Genomic DNA, 25370 nt, shown 5'->3' on the forward strand with positions numbered 1-25370 from the left:
ATTTCAAATATATTTTTCTTCCCTATGGGCACCATTAGTATAAGTGAAAGAAAATCCCCAAATGCCACCAGGGCAGGAATAGAAAGGAAATGCTCCAATGGGAGACACTTGTTCGGGTGACAACCAGGGATTGCCTAATTTTGAAGGGATTTCCCCTCACTTCCTATTTTTGCTATGGGACAGAAAGTGAAGGGAAATCTCCTCAATGGGACACAGATGGCAATACAAATAATGGACAGGGGTTACTCTATCCATAAAATGGCTTTAGTTTTGCTCCAATACTTGAAATCATTTCTTATTAATTCAATTCTGATTGGTTGATTAGGGTTGCTGTAGCTTGTAAACGCTTTATGCCGCATTGAGAAATTCTGGGATGGTTGTTATTGATAATACAGACATTGATGTGTATATTCTTTTACAGTATCTTGGACCTCTACATACCCAAGGTGTCCTTAGACCATCTCGTCAATCTGAGATACATAATGTCACTCATGGGCATGGAAAGCATGTTCTCCAGCGAAGATGCCGACTTCTCCAGAATCTCAACAAACGAAAAGATGAAACTTTCCTATGTGGGGGTAAGAAGATGGGCTCAGTGTCTGTATTGCATCTCATTTAAACGACATTCATTCCATCCATTTATATACGATGGACTTTTCAGGTCGCCGTGTCTCAGCAAATATTCAACAAAAATATAGTTATTTTATTCAGAATATTGTTTCAGAACTGCAATATACATTAAAACATTATGTAAAATTCCTACATTCCAACCCCACACATAGTCCGGCCCAATCCGGCCCAATCCGTCACTCGTGTCGCTTTTATAGCCACAACATCTTATAACATAGAAGACTTTGTTTCTATAATTCAGCTACTATAAGGTGAAGGTGAAGGAAATTTTGAATGCAGCAACAAGTGAACATGTTGTCCCTGAAGCTGATGTGTTGAAAGCAGAACTAATGGGCAAGAGTAAGAGTTTGAACAACTTTGACAAGGTCCAAATTGTAAAAGCTAGACAACTCGGTAAGAGCCACTCTAAGACTGCAGCTTTTGTGGGATGTTTCTGGTCTGCAGTGGCTGAGACTGACTAAAAGTGGTCCAAGGAAGGTGAACTGGTGAACTACCAGCCATGGGTGGCCAAGCCTCATTGATGGAGGTGGGAAGGGAAGGCAAATTGATGGAGGTGGGAAAGGAAGGCCAATTGATGGAGGTGGGGAGGGAAGGTTCATTGATGGAGGTGGGGAGGGAAGGGTCATTGATGGAGGTGGGGAGGGAAGGGTAATTGATGGAGGTGGGGAGGGAAGACCCATTGAGGAAGGTGGGGAAGAAAGGCTCATTGATGGAGGTGGGGAGGGAAGGGTCATTGATGGAGGTGGGGAGGGAAGACTCATTGATGGAGGTGGGGAGGAAGGCTCATTGATGGAGGTGGGGAGGGAAGACTCATTGATGGAGGTGGGGAGGGAAGGTTCATTGACGGAGGTGAGGAGGGAAGACCCATTGAGGAAGGTGGGGAAGAAAGGCTCATTGATGGAGGTGGGGAGGGAAGGGTCATTGATGGAGGTGGGGAGGGAAGGGTAATTGATGGAGGTGGGGAGGGAAGACCCATTGAGGAAGGTGGGGAAGAAAGGCTCATTGATGGAGGTGGGGAGGGAAGGGTCATTGATGGAGGTGGGGAGGGAAGACTCATTGATGGAGGTGGGGAGGAAGGCTCATTGATGGAGGTGGGAAGGAAGGCTCACTGTTGGAGGTGGGGAGGGAAGACTCATTGATGGAGGTGAGGAGGGAAGGTTCATTGATGGAGGTGAGGAGGGAAGACTCATTGATGGAGGTGGGGGAGGGAAGGCTTATTGATGGAGGTAGGGAGGGAAGGCTCACTGATGGAGGTGGGGAAGAAAGGCTCATTGATGGAGGTGGGGAGGGAAGACTCATTGACGGAGGTGAGGAGGGAAGGCTCATTGATGGAGGTGGGTGGGAAGGCTCACTGATGGAGGTCGGGAGGGAAGGCTCATTAATGGAGGTGGGGAGGGAAGACTCATTGACGGAGGTGAGGAGGGAAGGCTCATTGATGGAGGTGGGTGGGAAGGCTCACTGATGGAGGTCGGGAGGGAAGGCTCATTAATGGAGGTGGGGAGGGAAGACTCATTGATGGAGGTGGGGAGGGAAGGTTCATTGACGGAGGTGAGGAGGGAAGACCCATTGAGGAAGGTGGGGAAGAAAGGCTCATTGATGGAGGTGGGGAGGGAAGGGTCATTGATGGAGGTGGGGAGGGAAGGGTAATTGATGGAGGTGGGGAGGGAAGACCCATTGAGGAAGGTGGGGAAGAAAGGCTCATTGATGGAGGTGGGGAGGGAAGGGTCATTGATGGAGGTGGGGAGGGAAGACTCATTGATGGAGGTGGGGAGGAAGGCTCATTGATGGAGGTGGGAAGGAAGGCTCACTGTTGGAGGTGGGGAGGGAAGACTCATTGATGGAGGTGAGGAGGGAAGGTTCATTGACGGAGGTGAGGAGGGAAGACTCATTGATGGAGGTGGGGTAGGGAAGGCTTATTGATGGAGGTAGGGAGGGAAGGCTCACTGATGGAGGTGGGGAAGAAAGGCTCATTGATGGAGGTGGGGAGGGAAGACTCATTGACGGAGGTGAGGAGGGAAGGCTCATTGATGGAGGTGGGTGGGAAGGCTCACTGATGGAGGTCGGGAGGGAAGGCTCATTAATGGAGGTGCTGAGGGAAGGTTCATTGATGAAGGTGAGGGAAGGGAAGGCTCATAGATGGAAGTGGGGAAGGAAGGCTCATTAATGGAGGTGGGGAGGGAAGGGTCATTGATGGAGGTGGGGAGGGAAGGGTAATTGATGGAGGTGGGGAGGGAAGACCCATTGAGGAAGGTGGGGAAGAAAGGCTCATTGATGGAGGTGGGGAGGGAAGGGTCATTGATGGAGGTGGGGAGGGAAGACTCATTGATGGAGGTGGGGAGGAAGGCTCATTGATGGAGGTGGGAAGGAAGGCTCACTGTTGGAGGTGGGGAGGGAAGACTCATTGATGGAGGTGAGGAGGGAAGGTTCATTGACGGAGGTGAGGAGGGAAGACTCATTGATGGAGGTGGGGTAGGGAAGGCTTATTGATGGAGGTAGGGAGGGAAGGCTCACTGATGGAGGTGGGGAAGAAAGGCTCATTGATGGAGGTGGGGAGGGAAGACTCATTGACGGAGGTGAGGAGGGAAGGCTCATTGATGGAGGTGGGTGGGAAGGCTCACTGATGGAGGTCGGGAGGGAAGGCTCATTAATGGAGGTGCTGAGGGAAGGTTCATTGATGAAGGTGAGGGAAGGGAAGGCTCATAGATGGAAGTGGGGAAGGAAGGCTCATTAATGGAGGTGGGGAGGAAGGTTCATTGATGGAGATGGGGAGGAAGGCTCATAGAAAGAGGTGGGGAGGGAAGGCTCATTGATGAAGGTGGGGAGGGAAGGTTCATTGATGGAGATGGGAAGGGAAGACTCATTGATGGAGGTGGGGAGGGAAGGCTCATTGATGAAGGTAGGGAGGTAAGGCTCACTGATGGAGGTGGGGAAGGAGGGCTCATTTATGGAGATGGGAAGGGAAGACTCATTGATGGAGGTGGGGAGGCAGGCTCATTGATGAAGGTGAGGAGGGAAGACTCATTGATGGAGTTGGGGAGGGAAGACTCATTGGTGGAGGTGGGGAGGGAAGACTCATTTATGGAGATGGGGAGGGAAGACTCATTGAGGGAGGTGGGGGGGGCTCATTGATAGAGGTGGGGAGGGAAGACTCACTGAGGGTGGCGGGGAGGGAAGGATAAATGATGGAGGTGGGAGGGAAGGCTCATTGATGGAGGTGGGTGGGAAGGCTCATTGATGGAGGTGGGTGGGAAGGTTCATTGATAGAGGTGGGGTGGGAAGGCTCATTGATGGAGGTGGGAGGGGAAGGCTCATTGATGGAGGTGGGGAGGAAAGGCTCATGGATGGAGGTGGGGAGGGAAGGCTCATTGACGGAGGTGGGGAAGGAAGGCTAATTGATGGAGGTAGGGAGAGAAGGCTCAATGATGGAGGTGGGAAGACAGGCTCATTGATGGAGGTGGGGAGAGAAGGCTCTGGGGAGGGAAGACTCATTGATGGAGGTGGGGGAGGAAGGCTCTTTGATGTAGGTAGGAAGGGAAGACTCATTGAGGGAGGTGGGGAGGGAAGGCTCATTTATGGAGGTGGGGGAGACAGGCTCATTGATGGAGGTGAGGAGGGCAAGGCTCATTGATGGAGGTGGAGAGGAAGGGTCATTGATGGAGATTGCGAGGGAAGGCTCATTGGTGGAGGTGGGTAGGGGAGGCTTATTGATGGAGGTGGGAGGGACGGCTCATTCATGGAGGTGGGGAGGGAAGGCTCACTGATGGAGATGGGGGGAGGGAAGGCTCATTGATAAAGGTGGGGAGGAAAGGCTCATGGATGGAGGTGGGGAATAAAGGCTCATTGATGGAGGTGGGGAGAGAAGGCTCTGGGGAGGGAAGACTCATTGATGGAGGTGGGGGAGGAAGGCTCTTTGATGGAGGTAGGGAGGGAAGACTCATTGAGGGAGGTGGGGAGGGAAAACTCACTGATGGAGCTGGGAGGGAAGGCTCATTGATGGAGGTGGGGAGGGAAGGCTCATTGATGGAGGTGAGGAAGGCTCATTGATGGAGGTGGGGAGGGAAGACTCATTGATGGAGGTGGGGAGGGAAGGCTCATTGATGGAGGTGGGGAGGGAAGGCTCATTGATGGAGCTGGGAGGAAAGACTCATTGATGGAGGTGGGTAGGGAAGACTCATTGATGGAGGTGGGGGAAGGAAGGCTCTTTGATGGAGGTGGGGAGGGAAGGCTCATTGATGGAGGTGGGGAGGGGAAGGCTCATTGATGGAGGTGGGGAGGGAAGACTCATTGATGGAGGTGGGGAGGGAAGGCTCATTGATGGAGCTGGGAGGAAAGACTCATTGATGGAGGTGGGAGGGAAGACACATTGATGGAGGTGGGGAGGGAAGGGTAATTGATGGAGGTGGGGAGGGAAGGCTCATTGACGGAGCTGGAGAAGGAAGGCTAATTGATGGAGGTAGGGAGAGAAGGCTCAATGATGGAGGTGGGGAGGGAAGGCTCATTGATGGAGCTGGGAGGATAGACTCATTGATGGAGGTGGGAGGGAAGACACATTGATGGAGGTGGGGAGGGAAAGCTCATTGATGGAAGTGGGGAGGGAAGGCTCATTGATGGAGTTTGGGAGGGAAGGCTTATTGATGGAGGTTGGAGGGGAAGGCACCTTGATGGAGGTGGGGAGGAAAGGCTCATTGATGGAGGTGGGGAGGGAAGGCTTATTGATGATGGTGGGGAGGGGAAGGCTGCGTGATGGAGGTGGGGAGCAAAGACTGCTCTTTGTAGTCCTATCCAATAGAAGAGCTACTGGAGCTCAAATTGCTCAAGAAGTGAGTGTTGGTTCTGATAGAAAGATGTCAGAACACACAGAGCATCGCGGTTTGTTGTGTATGGGGCTTCGTAGCTGCAAACAGGTCAGGTTGCCCATGCTGACAGCCAAAAGCACCTACAATGGGCATGTGAGCATCAAAACTGGACCATGGAGCATCGGAGTAAGGTGGCCTGGACTGATGAATCATGTTTTTCTTTTACATCATGTGGATGGACGGTTGTGTTGTTACCACTTACCTTGGAAAAAGATGGTACTAGGATGGCAAGAAGACAAGCCAGCAGAGGCAGTGTGATGCTTTGTCTAGTGGACTCCACGCCTTGATTGGTCAGGACTGATTTGGTGGCAAAACGGGGATCTACTCATTATATGGTGGGTGGTCATAATGTTATGGCTGACTGATAAATATATACTGCTTGTGAGGCTTGACCAATGCATTTCTCTGAAGTCTACGCAGAGTACATATCCACTGCATTGTCCTTAAGAATTAAAACAAAAGCTGTTCAGAGACCACTTTTAAGTTCTGTTGCCATCATGAGCTCATCCTGCAGGACCCAAAAAACCATTACACACACTTTAAATTCTGTTTTCCTGTTTTCCTGACAACTCCATGTCTTCCTACCATTGGGTATGCCCCGCCCATACCTCCACCTGCAAGACCTAGCCCACATGAAACAAAAATATATTTTAAATATATTAATTTTGACCATAATATATATATATATACACTGTATGTTGAAATGCGTATTTTATATATTACAACATATATGAAAAATACTTTTAAAAATCTATATTTTTAAAATATATTCTTCAGATATTTTTTTTTACATATAAAAACATGTTTTTTTACATATATTTGTAAGTGCATTTCAAAAATGTAGATTAAATATATTTTTAAAGACATACAGTATATATATTTTACAAATATTTTTAATAAATTTTAGTAATATATAAAAAAAAGAATTTCAACATACAATATATTATTATGATTATTATTATGCATTTATATAGCGCCAAAAGGTTTGCTCAGCGCTGTACATTATAGGGGACAGTACATATATATATATATACACACATCTGACCACAACACTTCCCACCAGTCCTCCTCGGCATCATTCAGATGTTCAGTGGCAGACTTCAGACGGCCTGGACATGGGCTTTCTTGAGCAGAGGGACCGTGCGGGCACTGCAGGATTTCAGTCCTTGTCGGCGTAGTGTGTTACCAATTGTTTTCTTGGTGACTGTGGTCCCAGCTGCCTGGAGATCATTGACAAGATCCTCACGTGTAGTTCTGGGATGATTCCTCACTGTTCTCATGATCATTGACACTCCACGAGGTGAGATCTTGCATGGTGCACCAGACCTAGGGAGACTGACACTTGTTTTGTGTTTCTTCCATTTGTGAATGATTGCAACAGAAACAATTGAGTCCTGTCTGTGATACTTTTTTTATTTGCACTAACATACAATTTTGAGGACAAGCTTTTGGGGGTATGCCCCCTTCTTCAAGGTCCAAGCAGTACTATTACAAAGTTATAGCAGAATGTTAGAAGAGATGTGGGGGATGAGAAAAGAAAGAAAAAAAAAAAAGCAGACAGAAACACAAGCCTAGGGTTAGACTAGAGATAAGACACAGCAAAGCAAAAGCAAAGACTGGGGGGGGGGGGTGGAGAGAACAACCCTCACAGAGGGAGTCATAAAACTGTTGGATAATGAGTGAGGAATCCCAGGTCCAAATTAAGGCCGTTATCTCTTGTGTCAAATAGAATTATCATTCTTAGTTCAAAAGTTTTTCTTTCCTGAATGGATTTGGAATTTCCTTTCAGAATTAAAACATTGAGGTCTCCCATAGTGTGGTCTGGTTGTGTGAAATGGTGTCTCACAGGTGTGCAGAGGTCATCTTCTTTATGTTCCTTGATGGTATGTGGTGCAAATTCATCCTTGTTTGCAACGTCTGTCCTGTTTCGCCAACATAAGATCCTTTGCTACATTTTCTGCACTGGATGAGGTACACAACATGACTGGAAGTGCAGCTGTATGATCCGAAGATATCGAAGATCCCTTTTGAGTGTCTGACACTTGTTGATGGATGATTTGGTTGCACAGTTTGCAGTGTTTTTTTAATTGCAGGGTTTGCTTCCATTATTTGTGACCTCATAATCAGAAGGAAGTTTCCTACTGATTAGTTTATTTCTGAGGTTGGGGGGTTGTCTGAAGGCCAGTATTGGGGGGTTGTCTGAAGGCCAGTATTGGGGGTTGTCTGAAGGCCAGTATTGGGGGGTTGTCTGAAGGCCAGTATTGGGGGTTGTCTGAAGGCCAGTATTGGGGGGTTGTCTGAAGGCCAGTATTGGGGGGTTGTCTGAAGGCCAGTATTGGGGGTTGTCTGAAGGCCAGTATCGGGGGGTTGTCTGAAGGCCAGTATTGGGGTTGTCTGAAGGCCAGTATTGGGGGTTGTTTGAAGGCCAGTATTGGAGGGTTGTCTGAAGGCCAGTATTGGAGGGTTGTCTGAAGGCCAGTATTGGGGGGTTGTCTGAAGGCCAGTATTGGGGGTTGTCTGAAGGCCAGTATTGGGGTTGTCTGAAGGCCAGTATTGGAGTTGTCTGAAGGCCAGTATTGGAGGGTTGTCTGAAGGCCAGTACTGGGTGGTTGTCTGAAGGCCAGTATTGGGGGTTGTCTGAAGGCCAGTATTGGGGGTTGTCTGAAGGCCAGTATTGGGGGTTGTCTGAAGGCCAGTATTGGGGGTTGTCTGAAGGCCAGTATTGGGGGTTGTCTGAAGGCCAGTATTGGAGGGTTGTCTGAAGGCCAGTATTGGGGGTTGCTGGAATATTTCTTTCAGAGTTCCATCCTCTGTTATGATGGGTTGTAAATCTGATTATTTTTCTTCTTCCTTCTAGTGCCGGGTTGTATGTGGTTACTAGAGGTACACGGTTGTTTGTTTTTTTCTCTTTGTACTGAAGTAGATTTTCTCTTCGGGTTCTCAAGGCTGTGTTTATGCCGGTGTTGATAGTTTTGTCCTTGTAACCTTTCTTATGGAAGGAGTCTGCTAGTGTCCCGAGATGTGTATCTCTGTCTCTTGGGTCAGAACATATTCGGTGGTATCTAATGGCCTGACTGTGTATGATGGCACGTTTCATGTGTTGGGGGTGGAAGCTAGAACTGTGGAGGTAGTGGCATCTGTCAGTGGGTTTCCTGTATATTGAGGTGTGAAGTGTATCATCCCTGATGTATACTGGGGTGTCTAGGAAGGTGACGTGTGTTTGAGTATTCCATTTTTAGTTTGATTCATGGATGAAAAGTGTTGATCAATGAGTAAAATTGTTTTAGGTTTTCTTCACCTTCTGTCCATCTGTCCATATGATGAAAATATCATCAATATAGCGATAGTATCTGTATGTTTTTTGTTCCATGCTGTTCAGGAATTTTCCCCCCAGGTCAGTTATAAATAAATTGGCATATTGGGGTGCCATTTTACTCCCCCCCCCAAAAAAGCAGAAAGAAACACAAGCCTAGGGTTAGACTAGAGATAAGACACAGCAAAGCAAAAGCAAAGACTGGGGGGGGGGGGGGGGAGACAACACTCACAGAGGGAGTCATAAAAATGTTGGATAAGGAATCCCAGGTCCAAATTCAGGCCGTTATCTCTTGTGTCAAATAGAATTATCATTCTTAGTTCAAAAGTTTTTCTTTCCTGAATGGATTTGAAATTTCCTTTAAGAATTAAAGCATTGAGGTCTTCCATAATGTAGTCTTGTTGTTGTGAATGATTGCACCAACTGTTGTCACCTTCTCACCAAGCTGCTTGTCCATAGTTTGGTAGCCCAGTCCAGCCTTGTACGTCTACCATCTTGTCCCTGATATCCTTGGACAGCTCTTTGGTCTTTGCCATGGTGGAGAGTTTGGAATCTGATGGTTTGATTGCTCCTGTGGACAGGTGTCTTTTATACAGGTAACACAATGAGATTAGCAGCACTCCCTTTAAGAGACTGCTTCTAATCTCAGCTTGTTACCTGTATGAAAGACACCTGGGAGCCAGAAATCCTGCTGAATGATAGGGGATCAAATCCTTCTTTCCCTCATGAACATGCAGATCAGTCATCATTTGTTAGACGCATTTCTGCTGAATTTGTTGTTGTATTCTGTCTCTCGGTGTTACAATACACCGAACATTTGATCTTTAGACCGATCATTTCTGTGTGAGGGGCGAACATTCAAAATCAGCAGGGGAGAAAATACACATTTCCTTCACTGTATGTATATATATATATATATATATATATATATATATATATATATATATACACACACACACACATATATTTTTTTTTTAATATATTGAATATGGCCAAAATTGTAGTATTTCAAATATATGTAAATATATTTGGGAATAATATTCTTAAAATATATTTTTCGTCCATGTGGCCTGACTCATGAATTTGACTCCCTCCCTCAGGCCTGCATCATATTTTGTTTCTGCATTATCCCACCCTGGTTATCTAGTTCATTCCCAGTGGGAAGGCTGACAGGAAGCTGTCAGGAAAATGGAATATCTAATACCACAATTTTCCTTTCCTGATGAGCTAAATGTCAGACTCCCACCCAGGTGATCTAGTTATGGAACGCTAGCCTGAGGGAGAGAATCAAATCTATGGGTTGGGTCCTGCAGGTGGGGTTATGGGCGGGGCCGGGGTAGGCTGACATGGAGCTCGTCAGGAAAATTGCGGTAAGTATTTGATATTCAATTTTTTTTGCAGTGAATGTTATTTTCTGCATACATATCTGTGATTTATCTTAGTGCTCAAATAGTTTTTCCTACTTTTTCTTTTTTTTTATATTTCTGCAGTCTTTTAACTTTTTTTGTTTGTTCCTTTACGTATTTGTGTTGACAGGTTTACCACCACTCCTATACCAGCATTGAAGAAGGAGGAACAGAGGCGAGCAGCACGACTGATGCCCAATTGAACCTAAACTTAAATTCAATCCCTGAATTCAAAGCTGACCATCCGTTCCTCATGATCGTCTACAACAAACATACCCAAACCATACTCTGGATCGGACGAGTCATGGACCCCTCTTGGCATGTACCCTTGGAGAAGGGAAGGAATGTGAAAAGGCAGATATAAACTACCAAACGAAACCATTCTGCTGATAATAAAGCAGATGTGTGAATAATTTCTGTTTCGTGGTTTTCTCTGGATCACTTTCCTGTCAATAAGTGAGGGAAGTGCAAGCCAGGTAAGAAGTGAGACCCAACAGGGTGGTGTAGAAGAGAATAAAAATCAGCTCAAAAATTTCATAATAAAGCATCTCGAAAGTTTTGAGACCCCAGGTAAAAAAAAATAAGCCCTGACCAGAAGTCTGCAATATGTCCTGATTGGTGATGAGCAGAACATACATAAGGTTTGGGTGGTGGATCCAAACACCATTGAAGCCATTGAAGCCATTAGCTGAATGTTGATGTAGCAAGAGCACTGAAAGCTGAAAATTGGCCCAGGTGGGAGGGGGGTATAAGGGCTAAAAGTGCCCAGTATTGAAGTGGTTAATGAGGGCTCCTCAGTGTCTCACAGGCTGCTCTGTTACTCCCCCCCCCCGTCTTTTAGAGGATTTTAAAATCATAGTGGGATGAAGAACAGGGCCTGCATTTTGAATATATATGGGATTGCAGCCAATCCCTGGGGAGGTGTGCCCAGTTGGTGGGGAGAGAAACTATAATTATTCCAAGGCCTGAGCAGAGTTCCTGGGTCCGGTCATGTACAGAGGGAATCTGCCCTGGGGCAGATTTCCAGAGGAAGCCATTAGGAAGAAACTGAGGTTCCAAGTAGGTTTAGATGTGAGGGCCTATTGGCAAGCTTGAGTCCAGGGCTCAAGCTGGGTCTGGAGAAGTTCACTGGAGAGAGCCAGGAGGAAGATGGTGGAATAAGTCCAGCTGTCCTGCAGTGGAGTGAGTCTACATTTCCCTCACTAGGAAGAGCCTGGTGAATATTGGCAGGAGGCAACCGATGATCCCCTGGCTATGTAAGTGACCCCAGTGCTGAAGAGTTATTGACTGTGTAGATTTTAAACTCTGGAAGGAGTACAGGTCGTCACCAGCATACAGATACTGGAAAACATTCCTTTTTGTACTGTGCAGCCAGGGAGTTGATAAGTCGTCAAGTTATTCAGTTCTACAGTTTACTGGAGTATCCCATGCTCCCTCACCCTAGTCAAGTTCATTGTTCCCAATAAAAATCCAAAAATGAAGCCCCTAGACTGTTCTTTGGAGGCAGTGGTAGAGTGAGGAAAATGCTGGCTGTGTGCTCTAAGTGGGTAAATAGGACTGCATTATGGGGTGCACTACATTCAAAAAAATCTGTCTCTTTGTAGGCGAATAGGCAAGGGATTTTCAAACGTGTGGCATAGGGTGGCGGGGGTAGAGGAGATCCTGTGATATCATTGACCACATATGGTCATGTCCATATATGGTCAATGATGTGCCATGAGGTCTCTCCTCAGGGGCATCTCACCTATCAGAGAGCAACCCTTGCCACTTCCAGTCTAGTGGCCCCTCCATAGAGGGACTTTCAGTCCAGGGGTCCCTCCTATTGTAGGGCGACATTAGAATGGAAGCCCCTGGGATAGTAAATCAGTGCACGGCCCGGCTCTCCCCTCCTTCTCCTTCTCCACTGCGGGCAGGTGGCAGTCAGGCCTGTCAGTGTGGGTACAGGACATCATGGGGTGCTTGCTGTGTGATGAAGGCATTGGACACTGTCACAGTGGGGCTTGGAGAAGGGGGGGTGAGGTAGCAGACAGCCCCAGAATCACAGCATGCGCTGGCACAGAAGCGTCAGCACCCCCACTAAAAGTGAAGCAGTGCAAGCAGAGGCAGAGGCAAGCTGTCCCTTGAGCCCGCGCTGCAGGGTTTCCAGAAATGAATTTAGCATTGGCAGGCACCTCCAGCAAAGATACTGGCAGCCAACACTAAATTTATTTCTGGCAACCCTGGACAGTGCAAGCTCAAGGGGCTGCTGATTTGGTCCCCACAACAATGATTGGGCCCTGGGCAGCTGGCCCTTTTACCCCAAGTTAAAGACAGCCCTGGGCGGGTCATTAATTTGTATGAGAATACAAAGTCCAATTGAAGTGAAAAATGCCAGTCAACACAGACTCCAAAGTGACCCGGTCAAGTTTACCGGAAGGTGACCTGCAATAGAAGGCTCATCTCTCTGGTGGCCTGATCCTCCTGCTTCACCTTCATTCCAAAGGTTCTACTATTGAACACTCCCATTAATGACAAATGGTTGAGTCGCCCACCATTTCCATTCTCTAAACCAAGGGTGGGCAACTGTGGCCCTCCAGCTGTTGTAGAACTACAAGTCCCATGAGGCATTGCAAAACTGACAGTTACAAGCATGACTCTCAAAGGCAGAGGCATGATTGGACTTGTAGTTCACCAACAGCTGGAGGGCCACAGTTGCCCACCCCTGCTCTAAACCCATATCTAACTACAGGACACCACAGTTACATAGGGGTCGGAGGATGGGACCATGGCCAAGCTTGGACACAGAGATGCTGAAGACTCTGCCAAAGGTTGCAGTGCTGGAATGGAATGGAGGTAGCAGAGAGAATTCCTTATCTGTATAGTTGTTATTTATTGACGGTACTGATGCCAAAAGCACACCGGATCAGATTCTGAAGTTGGGCTTTAACCCATTGCCTGCCAAAGTACGTTTTTAATCATCCTAGTGGCTCACTGGCTGTGACCAACAATGAGGAGGAAGAGTCCCCAGGCAGCAGAGGCTGTTGAGAACATCACTAGAACCCTGCACACTCCCAGCACATATGTCTGCGACTCCCGGAAAGGTCCCGATCTCCCCTTTCGATCGGGACCTTTCGATCGGGACCTTTCCCGATCATGTGACCACCGTGATGGCGAATCACGGTGGTCACATGACCCTAAAACCCCGCCTCCTGGCTTCTGAAACTCTTAAAGGGCGCCGGCGCCAAGAGGTTAAAATTACAAATCTACATTTTTGGAATGCATTTACAAATATATGTAAAAATATATGTTAAAATTACTTTTTTATATGTTAAAAAAGAATCTGAAGTATATATTTAAAAAATATATTTTTTAAAATATATATTTTTTAAATATATTCTTCAGATTTTTTTTTTTTTACATACAGTATATTTGAATTTTATTTTTAAAAATATTTTTCATATATTTTGTAATAAAATTTATTTCAACATGCAGTATATACATTATTATTATACAGGATTTATGGCGCCAACAGTGTGCTCAGCGCTTTACAATATAACGGGAGACAATACAGCAACAATACAGTTCAATACAAGAGGGAAAGGAGGGCCCTGATCCTGGGAGCTTACAATCTAACAGGGAGGGGCTAGTGGTACAAAAGGTAGTGACTGTGGGGGATGGACTGGTTGGAAGAGTAGAAGATTCCATTATTAGCTGAGGGCAGGATAGGCTTCCCTGAAGAGATCGGTTTTCAGAGATCACCTAACAGTGAGCAGAGTAGGCGATAGTCTGCATATACATATATCTACAGGTGAAACTCGAAAAATGAGAATATGGTGCAAAAGTTCATTTATTTCAGTGCAGCAACTTAAAAGGTGAAACTAATATATGAGACTCATTACATGCAAAGCAAGATAGTTCCAGCCGTGATTTGTCATCATTGTGATGATTATGGCTTACAGCTCATGAAAACCCCAAATCCACAATCTCAGAAAATGAGAATATTCCATGCAATCAATAAAACACGGATTGTACATAGAACAATATCGGACCTCTGAAAAGTAGAAGCTGCATATATACTCAGTACTTGGTTTGGGCCCCTTTTGCAGCAATTACTGCCTCAATGCGGCGTGGCATGGAAGCTATCAGCCTGTGGCACTGCTGAGGTGTTATGGAAGACCAGGATCCTTCAGCTCTTCTGCATTGTTCGGTCTCATGTCTCTCATCTTTCTCTTGGCAGTGCCCCATAGATTCTCTATGGGGTTCAGGTCAGGCGAGTTTGCTGGCCAATCAAGCACAGTAATCCCACGGTCATTGAACCAGGTTTTGGAGCTTTTGGCAGTGTGGGCGGAGCCAAGTCCTGCTGGAAAATGAAGTCAGCATCCCCATAAAGCTCGTCTGCTGAAGGAAGCAGGAAGTGCTCCAAAATCTCCTGGTAGACGGCTGCGTTGACCCTGGACTTAATGAAGCACAGTGGACCAACACCAGAAGATGACATGGCTCCCCAAATCAAGTGGGGTGAGTGTGGAAACTTCACACTGGACTTCAAGCATTTTGCAGTGTGTGCCTCTCCATTCTTCCTCCATACTCGGGGTCCTTGTGCCTCTCCATTCTTCCTCCATACTCGGGGTCCTTGGGCCTCTCCATTCTTCCTCCATACTCGGGGTCCTTGGGCCTCTCCATTCTTCTTCCATACTCAGGGTCCTTGGGCCTCTCCATTCTTCCTCCATACTCGGGGTCCTTGGGCCTCTCCATTCTTCCTCCATACTCGGGGTCCTTGGGCCTCTCCATTCTTCCTCCATACTCGGGGTCCTTGGGCCTCTCCATTCTTCCTCCATACTCGGGGTCTTTGGTTTCCAAATGAGATGCAAAAGTTGCTCTCATCAGAAAAGAGGACTTTGGACCACTGAGTAACAGACCAGGTCTGTTTTTCTTTAGCCCAGGTAAGACGCTTCTGACGTTGTTTGTTGTTTAGAAACGGCTTGACAAGAGGAATATGACATTTGAAGCCCATGTCCAGGATCTGTCTGTGTGTGGTGGCTCTTGATGCACTGACTCCAGCCTCAGTCCACTCCTTGTGAAAGTCCCCAACACTTTTGAATGGCCTTTTCCTGACAATCCTCTCCAGGCTGCGGTCATCCCTGCTGCTTGTGCATCTTTTTTCTTCCACACTTTTCCCTTCCACATAACTTTCTATTAATGTGCTTTGATACAGCACTTTGGGAACATCCAACTTCTTTTGCAATGACCTTTTGAGGCTTTCCCTCCTTATGGAGGGTGTCAGTGATGGCGTCAGGTCAGCAGTCTTTCCCATGATTGTGATTCCTACTGAACCAGACTGAGAGACCATTTAGAGGCTCAGGAACCCTTTGCAGGTGTTATGGCTGAATGAGCTGATTAGAGTGGGACACTTTGAGCCGAGAATATTCCACCTTTTCACAATATTCTCATTTTCTGAGATTGTGGATTTGGGATTTTCATGAGCTGTAAGCCATAATCTCATATATTAGTTTCACCTTTTAGGTTGCATTACTGAAATAAATGAACTTTTGCACAATATTCTAATTTTTTGAGTTTCACCTGTATATATATTTATATATATCTTTAAATATATTTCGAAATATATTGAATATGGCCAAAATTGTAGTATTTCAAACATATGGCAAAATATTTGTGAAGGATATTTTTTAAATATATTTCACATATATTTTTCTTCCATGTGGGCTCCGCCTCTAACCAGGTGTGTCAGTAGGGTTTTAGGAGTCATGGCAGCATAGAGGACCCACCATCACCAGTGGCTCCTGCAGGGGTAAGCACTACATAACAATAAGGGGGTCCCCTGATACCCCCCCATGTATACAAGTACATAGTTCCATGCATGTTGCTGCTTATTAGAGGCATCTGACTCATTCAAGTATTCTTTCCTTTCACTTGTAACTCTTCTCTTCTAAATAAACGTTTTGAAACCTTCGCCATGAGCAGAGGTCGTTCACTTCCTAATTGGTCAAAGAGTCTTGTCTTTAAATCGGTGTGTGTCATCTTGGCAGTAAAGCCCAATATTTGATCGATGAGTGTGAAGGTAACAGAGAAGCTTATATTCTAGTAAATACAGAGAAATTAAACTTGGAGCCACTGTTACGTTACGGGTCCCGAAGAGGAAGGTGCAGCCTTTGCACCCCCTTCAATGCTAGCACTAGAAATGCACTACTGAAGTCCCTCCTCGCTGGTCTACAGAGTTCCTCCTCCATATGCCATGAAGATGAGGGTGGGGGGGGGGGTAGGGTGTTCTATACTCCAGCAGGAGAGAACTTGGGCCACGCTGACAACATTGCTTTGGATTTCAGGACAGAAAATGAACATGTGGTGAGCTCACTATAGGAAGTAAGCAGCTCACTGGATTTCTGGCACTGAAAATCAACAGGTATTTGTCGGTACTTTTTTTTAAAGAGATAAAGCATGAGGAAATGATCATGCATTGCGCATAAATGTATAAAACACATTTTTTTTTCTCGTTACATTTAAAATCAGAACTCCAGTACAATACAAAATGTGATTAAAAGTGTGTATCTGTGTAGGGAAATTAGAAGCAGTTTGGCGGGTTTTGAAAGGAGTTTAGTAATACAAAGTCATCATTAATAATTGGGAATTCACACCCTGCCACTGGTGGTGACAAGGGAATTCACAATTGGTCATCATTGGTGGAGAGGGGATTCACACATGGTTATCAATGAAGGGGAGAGGATTCACAAATGGTTATCAAGGATGGGGAGAGGATTCACAGATGGTTACCAGTGATGGGGGGAGGATTCACAAATGGTTATCAATGATGGGGAGAGGATTCACAGATGGTTTCCAATGATGGGAGAGGATTCATAGATGGTTATCAGTGATGGGGAAAGGATTCAAAGATGGTGATCAGTGATGGGGAGAGGATTCATAGATGGTTACCAATGATGGGGAGAGGATTCACAGATGGTTACCAATGATGGGGAGAGGATTCACAGATGGTTATCAGTGATGGGGAGAGGATTCACAGTAGGTTATCAAAAATGGGGAGAGGATTCACAGATGGTTACCAATGATGGGGAGAGGATTCACGGATGGTTACCAATGATGGGGAGAGGATTCACAGATGGCTATCAATGATGGGGAGAGGATTCACGGATGGCTATCAATGATGGGGAGAGGATTCACAGATGGTTACCAATGAAGGGGAGAGGATTCACAGATGGAAATTAATGATGGGGAGAGGATTCACAGATGGTTATCAAAGATGGGGAGAGGATTCACAGACGGTTCCCAATGATGGAGAGAGGATTCACAGATGGTTATCAGTGATGGGGAGAGGATTCACAGATGGTTACCAATGATGGGGAGAGGATTCACAGATGGTTACCAATGATGGGGAGAGGATTCACAGATGGCTATCAATGATGGGGAGAGGATTCACAGATGGAAATCAATGAAGGGGAGATGATTCACAGATGGTTATCAAAGATGGGGAGAGGATTCACAGATGGTTATCAGTGATGGGGAGAGGATTCCCAGATGATTATCAGTGATGGGGAGAGGATTCACTGATGGTTATCAGTGATGGGGAGAGGATTTACAGATGGTTACCAATGATGGGGAGAGGATTCCCAGATGATTATCAGTGATGGGGAGAGGATTCACAGATGGTTACCAGTGATGGGGAGAGGATTCACAGATGGTTATCAATGATGGGGAGAGGATTCCCAGATGGTTATCAATGATGGGGAGAGGATTCACAGAAGTTACCAGTGATGGGGAGAGGATTCACAGATGGTTATCAATGATGGGGAGAGGATTCACAGATGATTATCAGTGATGGGGAGAGGATTCACAGATGGTTACCAATGATGGGGAGAGGATTCACAGATGGTTATCAGTGATGGGGAGAGGATTCACAGATGGTTATCAATGATGGGGAGAGGATTCCCAGATGGTTATCAATGATGTGGAGAGGATTCCCAGATGGTTATCAGTGATGGGGAGAGGATTCACAGATGGTTATCAGTGATGGGGAGAGGATTCCCAGATGATTATCAGTGATGGGGAGAGGATTCACAGATGGTTATCAGTGATGGGGAGAGGATTCACAGATGGTTATCAGTGATGGGGAGAGGATTCACAGATGGTTATCAGTGATGGGGAGAGGATTCACAGATGGTTATCAGTGATGGGGAGAGGATTCCCAGATGGTTATCAATGATGTGGAGAGGATTCCCAGATGGTTATCAATGATGGGGAGAGGATTCAAAGATGGTTATCAGTGATGGGGAGAGGATTCCCAGATGATTATCAATGATGGGGAGAGGATTCCCAGATGATTATCAATGATGGGGAGGGGATTTACAGATGATCAGCAATGGTGTGGAGAGGAGTGACAGGTATTCTTCAGTCAAGTGAAAGGATTGAAGAGGATCCCGGACTTCACTTCTATAGAATAGAAGAAGAAACTCCAAATTCTACTGGGAGAAGAGGAGCCAATAGTGGAAATAGCTGCACAATATGTGACAGCATGCCACAGACTGAAAGTGACTTGAAAAACTGAGGACTTAAAAATCCTTTACATGGACTCACCCTCTATTTCCCTAAATATTACCCCTTACCACTTCTTAAGAAGTGATTGAACAGTACTGACCTGTATATTCAAATCTTTGGATATCTTTTTATATCTTTTTCCATCTTTATAAAGTTCCATTACCTTGTTACGCAGATCTTTTAACAGTTCTTTTCTGGCTCAGTACCTAGCCTGCTCAGTGCTTCCACATGAGAGCGAACAAACTCGCTGACTATTTATGCACAGACACTAATTGCAATGTAAAAAGCCACAGATGTGGGAAATTAACCTCTAATTGCCATTGTACCCTGTGTGTGTCCCCTTGTGTGTCTGTACCAAGGCCGAACATTCCAGGGGGCGGAGACTTCTGATCCGGGCCATTTGGGGGATTTCTGCTCTCATTAGGATTTAAAAAGGACCCAAACATGTGATAATAAATGGCTTCATATCATCACTATCGTTAAATAAAAGACAGTTGTTGGCAGGATCTGTCAGATTGTCATTATCAGTGCCAGAATTTCACCATTTCTGCCGGGGGAGGCAAACCTTTGAGCAGAACTGTATGTGTGGGTATGGCAAAAGAACAGTCTCAAGGGAGCTTGGCTCATTTCCACATGTCAGGGGCTGCTGATACAGAATGCTTGCTTTGTGTTGTCACTGTTTGAGAAGGTGATAAGAATGTTGAGCTGTGACATTGCATCGGTGACACTGTATTCATTGTGTTCCTGCTCAGCAAACACCGTGTGTCATCATGGACAGAACACTGGAGGCAGAGAAGGAAGACTTTCTTTCATCCCAAGGACCTCTCTATGCAGACACCATCCATGTGAGGCCAAGGAAAGCAAAGAAGGAGGACCCTGGTTGCCATGGCTGCACTGAGGCCAAAAATAACAAGGGTGGGTTTCCTGCATCTCCCAAACCTCAAGAGTATTACATGTTTGGAGGGAGGTAGCTCAAGACATTATTGTCCTCAGCAACCCAAGGACTCAGGTTTATCCACCTCTAATAATTAGTGGTGCATGTGTTTCCTCTTGCACCAGAGCCTGAGAAAGGACAGTAGGATTAGTTGCATCCGCAAGAGGGACCATTACTGGTTGGCAACCCTCCTTGACCCACATTACAAGGGGATAGTCCCAGAACTCCTCTTGCCCTGGCAGAGGCAGCACAGGATAAAACCACTGGAGGACCACAGAGGAGCCTGTGTAATGCATATCCAGGTTAATGTATCATGGACAAGGTGTCACTGAGCTTCCCATAGGTGAAAGAAGGAGCGGCGGAGGAGGGGTTCACTTGCACAATGCCTTTAAAAAAAAAATTCAGTCCTCACTACCCAAGGCTGTCTGCTGCAAGCACTTATTGGCAGCATAGGCATCACATGGTGGCTGATGATCTGGGGTCAAGAGATGGATGTAAAGAGCCATCAAATGGATGACCCCCTGCACCACTGAGTCACAATGATGGATCACTAGTAGGGACGGGCTACATGTTCGAATGGAACCTACGTTCGACTCAAACGAGCTGTTTGTGTGTTCGGCGAAGATTTCCCTGTATTTGGCTCCATGCATCTTCCCATCAACTCTGACCAGCTTCCCTGTCCCTGCTGAAGAAAAGCATCCCCACAACATGATGCTGCCACCATCATGTTTCACGGTGGGGATGATATGTTCAGGGTGATGTGCAGTGTTAGTTTTCCGCCACACATAGCATTTTGCTTTTAGGCAAGTTCACTGACCAGAGCCCATTCTTCCACGTTTGCTGTGTCCTCCTCATGGCTTCTCGCAAACTGCAAACGGGACTTCTTATGGCTTTCCTCCAACAATGGCTTTCTTCTTGTCACTCTTCCATAAAGGCCAGATTTGTGGAGTGAACAACTAATAGTTGTCCTGAGGACAGATTCTCCCCCCTGAGCTGTGGATCTCTGCAGATCCTCTAGAGTTCCCATGGGCCTATTGGATGCTTCTCTGATGAATGCTCTCCTTGCCCGGCCTGACATTTTCGGTGGACGGCCATGTCTTGGTAGGTTGGCAGTTGTCTCCCGTACTCTTTCCATTTTCAGATGATGGATTGAACAGTGCTCCATGAGATGGGCAAAGCTTGGGATATTTTTTTATAACCTAACCCTGCTTTGAATTTCTCCACAACTTCATCCCTGACCTGTCTAGTGTGTTCCTTGGCCTTCATGAACTAATTTTCTCTAACAAACCTCAGGGGGCTTCACAGAACAGCTGTACTTATACTGAAAACACATGACACACAGGGGGACTCTATTTACTAATTAGGAAACTTCTGAATTCAATTGGATCCACTAGATTTTAGTTAGGGGTATCAGAGTAAAAGGGGCTGAATACAAATTCACGCCACACTTTTCAGATATTTATTTGTAAAAAATTGTGAAAACAATTTCTCCTTTTCCTTCCACTTCACAATTATGTGCCACTTTGTGTTGGTCTATCATATATAATCCCATTGAAATACATTGACAGTTCTGGTTGTAACATGACAACTAGAGATGAGCGAATTATTCAAAAATTTGGTTCGGCTGATTTGCCGAATTCGCTGAAAAAATTTGCTTCGAGCCGAATATATTCGCTGCAAATTTAACTTATAAAAGGGTGTTTCTAGGCTTCAGAGAGCCTTTATATTAGTGCAGAACACTGTACCTTTAATTTAAATGCCCTTGGAGTCTGCTGGGGAAGAGAAATAATACTGTCAGTCAGTATGACATGCAGATGAGTGCCGTCGATCTTAGAATCACCGCACACTTCACTCATTTGGCCAGTCACGGGGCCAAAACCAGAGTGTGGAGCCACAGTGTGGCGGTGGAGGCAGCAGCAATGGGAGGCCATACAGCACCCTATGACAAAATGAAACCCACCAGCAGTGTGAGGAGACCTGAAAGTGGCACATGGCAGAGTGTGGCGATGGAGACAGCAGCAATGAGAGGCCGTACAGGGACCCATGAGACACTCTGGACCTGACAGCAGCATGAGGAGGCGGTACAGGGGCCCATGACAGATTATGGGCCTGGCAGCAGCATGAGGAGTCGGTACGGGGGCCCATGGCAGATTACGGGCCTGGCAGCAGCATGAGGAGGCGGTACAGGGGCCCATGGCAGATTACGGGCCTGGCAGCAGCATGAGGAGGCGGTACAGGGGCCCATGGCAGAGTGGCGGAGCGTAAGCAGCTAAAATTGAAGGCCATACAGAGGCCTATGTTAAAAAGTCCCCCCAGCAGCAGCGTGGGGAGACGACTATCAAGAGTCCAATGGCAGAGTGGCAGAGCAGAAGCAGCTTCAATTGAAGGCCATACACAGGCCTAGGTTAAAAAGCGGAAGCCGTCAGCAGCGTGAGCAGACGACAGAGACACATGGCGCAGGGTGGCGATGGATGCAGCAGTATTCGGAAGCCAAACACAGGCCTCGGTTAAAAAGCGGAAGCCGTCAGCAGCGTGAGCAGACGACAGAGGCACATGGCGCAGGGTGGCGGTGGAGGCAGCAGCAATGGAAGGCCATACAGCACCCTATCACAAAATGGAACCCACCAACAGTGTAAGGAGACCTGAAAGTGGCACATGGCGCAGGGTGGCGGTGGAGGCAGCAGTATTCGGAAGCCATACACAGGCCTAGGTTTAAAACTGGAACCCAGCAGCGTGAGCAGACGACAAGGACGCACATGGCAGAGGATGGATCTGGCAGCAGTATGAGAAGGCGGTACAGGGGCCCGTGGCACAGTGTGGTGATGGGGGCTACAGCAACTGGATGCCAGAAAGTGGCCGATAGGGCTATATACTGCATGGAATTATAAAGTTGTAAAGACAGCGGCCTATAAGGCTATACACAGCATGAATATCATGACTTATTCTGAGAGTGGTTTGGAAGGTTTGGAAGGCTATATACAAAAAGTAATTCATGAGCTGTCCGGACAGCGGACAATAAGTACATATATACAAATCAATTCATCAGCTGTCCAGCCAGCGGCCTCAAAGGCGACACATATAGAAAGCAATTCATGAGCTGTTCAGACAGCGGCCTCTAAGGCGACAGATATACAAAGCAATTCCCGAGGTGTTCAGGGAGCGGCCTGAACGGCTAGGTTATTAGGTCAGTTGTGTCAGGAACTGGTGGTTTGAAATCCAGACTAATCCACGCCTGATTCATTTTCACAAACGTGAGTCTCTCCACACTTTGGGTGGACAGTCGTGTCCTCCGCGGAGTTACAATACCTCCTGCCGCACTAAACACGTGCTCCGATGCCACGCTACTGGCCGGGCATGACAGCCTTTCAAGGGCAAATTCAGCTAGTTGGGGCCAAAGGTCAAGTTTCGTTGTCCAGTAGTCAAGGGGATTGTCTACCTCGGTTGGCAGGGTGCTGTCCAAGTAGGCCCAAGCCTGTTGTTTGAGCTCCTGCTCCAGGTCCACCTGATGCTGCTGCTGCTGCGACTGGTTAGTAGTTTCCTCACTGCGCTGGTGAAGAAAGCTACTCATCATCGACTGCAGACTGAGGCAGCCGCTGCTGGTGGAGCTGCCACTGCTCCTACCACCCCACCCCTCCCCTGCTGCCATGGCAGCGGAACGCGAGCGCACAGGGCCCACAGTGTCTGAGGATGGACGTTGGCGCAGAAAGGCAGAGACCAACTGACTACATAGGTGGTTTTTATAGTACTTTATTTTGGCCTCCCTCTCAGCAGGTGTGAAAAAGGCCACCATTTTTGAACGGTAGCGAGGGTCCAACAAGGTGGACAGCCAAAAGTCATCCCTCTGTCTGATGGTTATTATTCGGATGTCGCTACGCAAGCAACCGAGCATGCTATGGGCCATTTGTGCCAAGGAATGCGAGGGATTCCCTGCCTCCATCTCCACGGCATACTGCCACGGTGTGTCTGGGTCCTCTGTCTCCTCCTCCTCCTCCTCTACCAGATGCTCCTGCTCCTCCACTCCTGTCCGCTGAGTGGAAAAACCACCCATTTCACTCAATAATTCCTGAGCACCAATGTCCTCCTCTACCTCCTCCTCTTCTTCCTGTCCTGCCCCCAAAGGGGTCATGTGGCGTTGAGATCTGTGCGCCACGTCTACCGCACCCTGACCAGCCATTGTTAACAGCATTTGTTCCAGGACGTGCAACAGAGGAATGACGTCGTTCATCCCATAGTCCTGCCGACTCACGAATAGCGTGGCCTCCTCAAAGGGCCTGAGCAAGCGGCAGGTGTCACGCATGAGCTGCCAATGGCTGACATCGAAGTTACACAGGGGAGTACCTTTATCCGCTTGTAACATCAGGAAATCGGTGATGGCCTTTCGCTGCTCGTAAAGGCGGTCTAACATATGTAGGGTTGAATTCCACCTTGTTGCAACGTCGCAGATCAGGCGATGCTGTGGAATTCCGTTCTGCCGCTGCAGCTCAATGAGGGTGTGCTTTGCGGTGTAGGAATGGCTGAAATGCATGCAAAGTTTACGTGACATTTTAAGGATGTCTTGCAGTGGGATGGTGGATTTTAGGAACCGCTTGACAACCAGATTGAACACGTGATCCATGCATGGCGCATGGCACAACCTTCCTTGACGCAGAGCAGACACCATGTTCTTTCCGTTGTCGGTCAACATGGTTCCGATTTTCAGTTTGCGCGGAGACAGCCATCTGTCGATTTCTCTGTTCATTACACTCAGAAGTTCCTCCCCTGTGTGACTACGTTCGCCAAGGCATACCAGGTGCAGCACAGCGTGACACCGTTGCGCCCTGCACATGTGATATGCCGGTCGGGTAATGGGACTTGGCACGGGGGTGGCGGCTGAGGATACGGCGGAAGAAGAGGTGGTAGAGGCGGACATGTTTGCTGGACCAAGGACGTGCAAACGTGGAGGCAAAAGCGTCGTGACCTGTCCAAGTTGCTGGTGCGGCTGTGCCGGCACCACGTTCACCCAGTGGGCCATAAATGACATGTACTGTCCCTGACCGTAGTTACAGCTCCACACGTCGGCGCTGCCGTGCACTTTGGCAGAGACCGACATGCTCAAAGACTGGCCCACCATCTCTTCTACATGTGAATGCAGGGCTGGCACTGCCTTTTTGGCAAAGAAATGCCGGCTTGGCACTCTCCACCGCGGCTCGGCACAAGCCATCATTTCTCGGAAAGGTGCTGAGTCCACCACTTGGAAAGGGAGGGACTGCAGCACCAGCAACTTGGACAGGAGGACGTTCAGCTTTTGCACCGTCGGGTGCGTGCTCGCAAACTGTCGTCCCTTGGAAACGGATTCCAAGAAAGACTGCTGACGGAATCCGTGAAGAGGAGTAGCAGGAGAAGGAGCATCTGAATGAGCGGAAGATGCCAACGAGCGAAAACTCCCCTCAGCAGAGGTGTTGGAGCCTTGACTGGCTGATAGAGGGCGATTGGCGTCGGGTGACGGAGCAAGTAACGGAGCGGGTGATGGAGCGGGGGCTGGGGCAGGCAGAACCGCCGTATCTTTATCACGGTTTTCCCAGGCCACCGAATGGCGACGCTGCATATGCTGACGCAACGCTGTAGTCCCAACATGGGCCCCCTGGCCACGCTTGACTTTCTGGCCACATAGTCGACATACGGCTACGTTTACTTCCTCGGGTGGCTTGACG

At 47.4% G+C, this 25370-nt stretch overlaps 1 protein-coding gene across 1 annotated transcript in view; it reads left to right on the forward strand.

The window, feature by feature from the left end:
- LOC149434826 (serine protease inhibitor A6-like) overlaps window positions 1-10569 on the forward strand; it is a 25753-nt gene extending 15184 nt beyond the window's left edge. The window contains exons 3-4 of the mRNA XM_089663328.1: window positions 422-572; window positions 10336-10569. Coding sequence (XP_089519454.1) covers window positions 422-572; window positions 10336-10569 — 385 coding nt within the window. The remainder of the gene's footprint in view (window positions 1-421; window positions 573-10335) is intronic.
- The last annotated feature ends 14801 nt before the right edge of the window (window positions 10570-25370 follow it).

The sequence above is a fragment of the Staurois parvus genome, unplaced genomic scaffold, assembly GCF_062004578.1.
Source record: "Staurois parvus isolate SC_StPar_1 unplaced genomic scaffold, SC_StPar_1.0 ptg001665l, whole genome shotgun sequence".
Classification (NCBI taxonomy): domain Eukaryota; kingdom Metazoa; phylum Chordata; class Amphibia; order Anura; family Ranidae; genus Staurois; species Staurois parvus.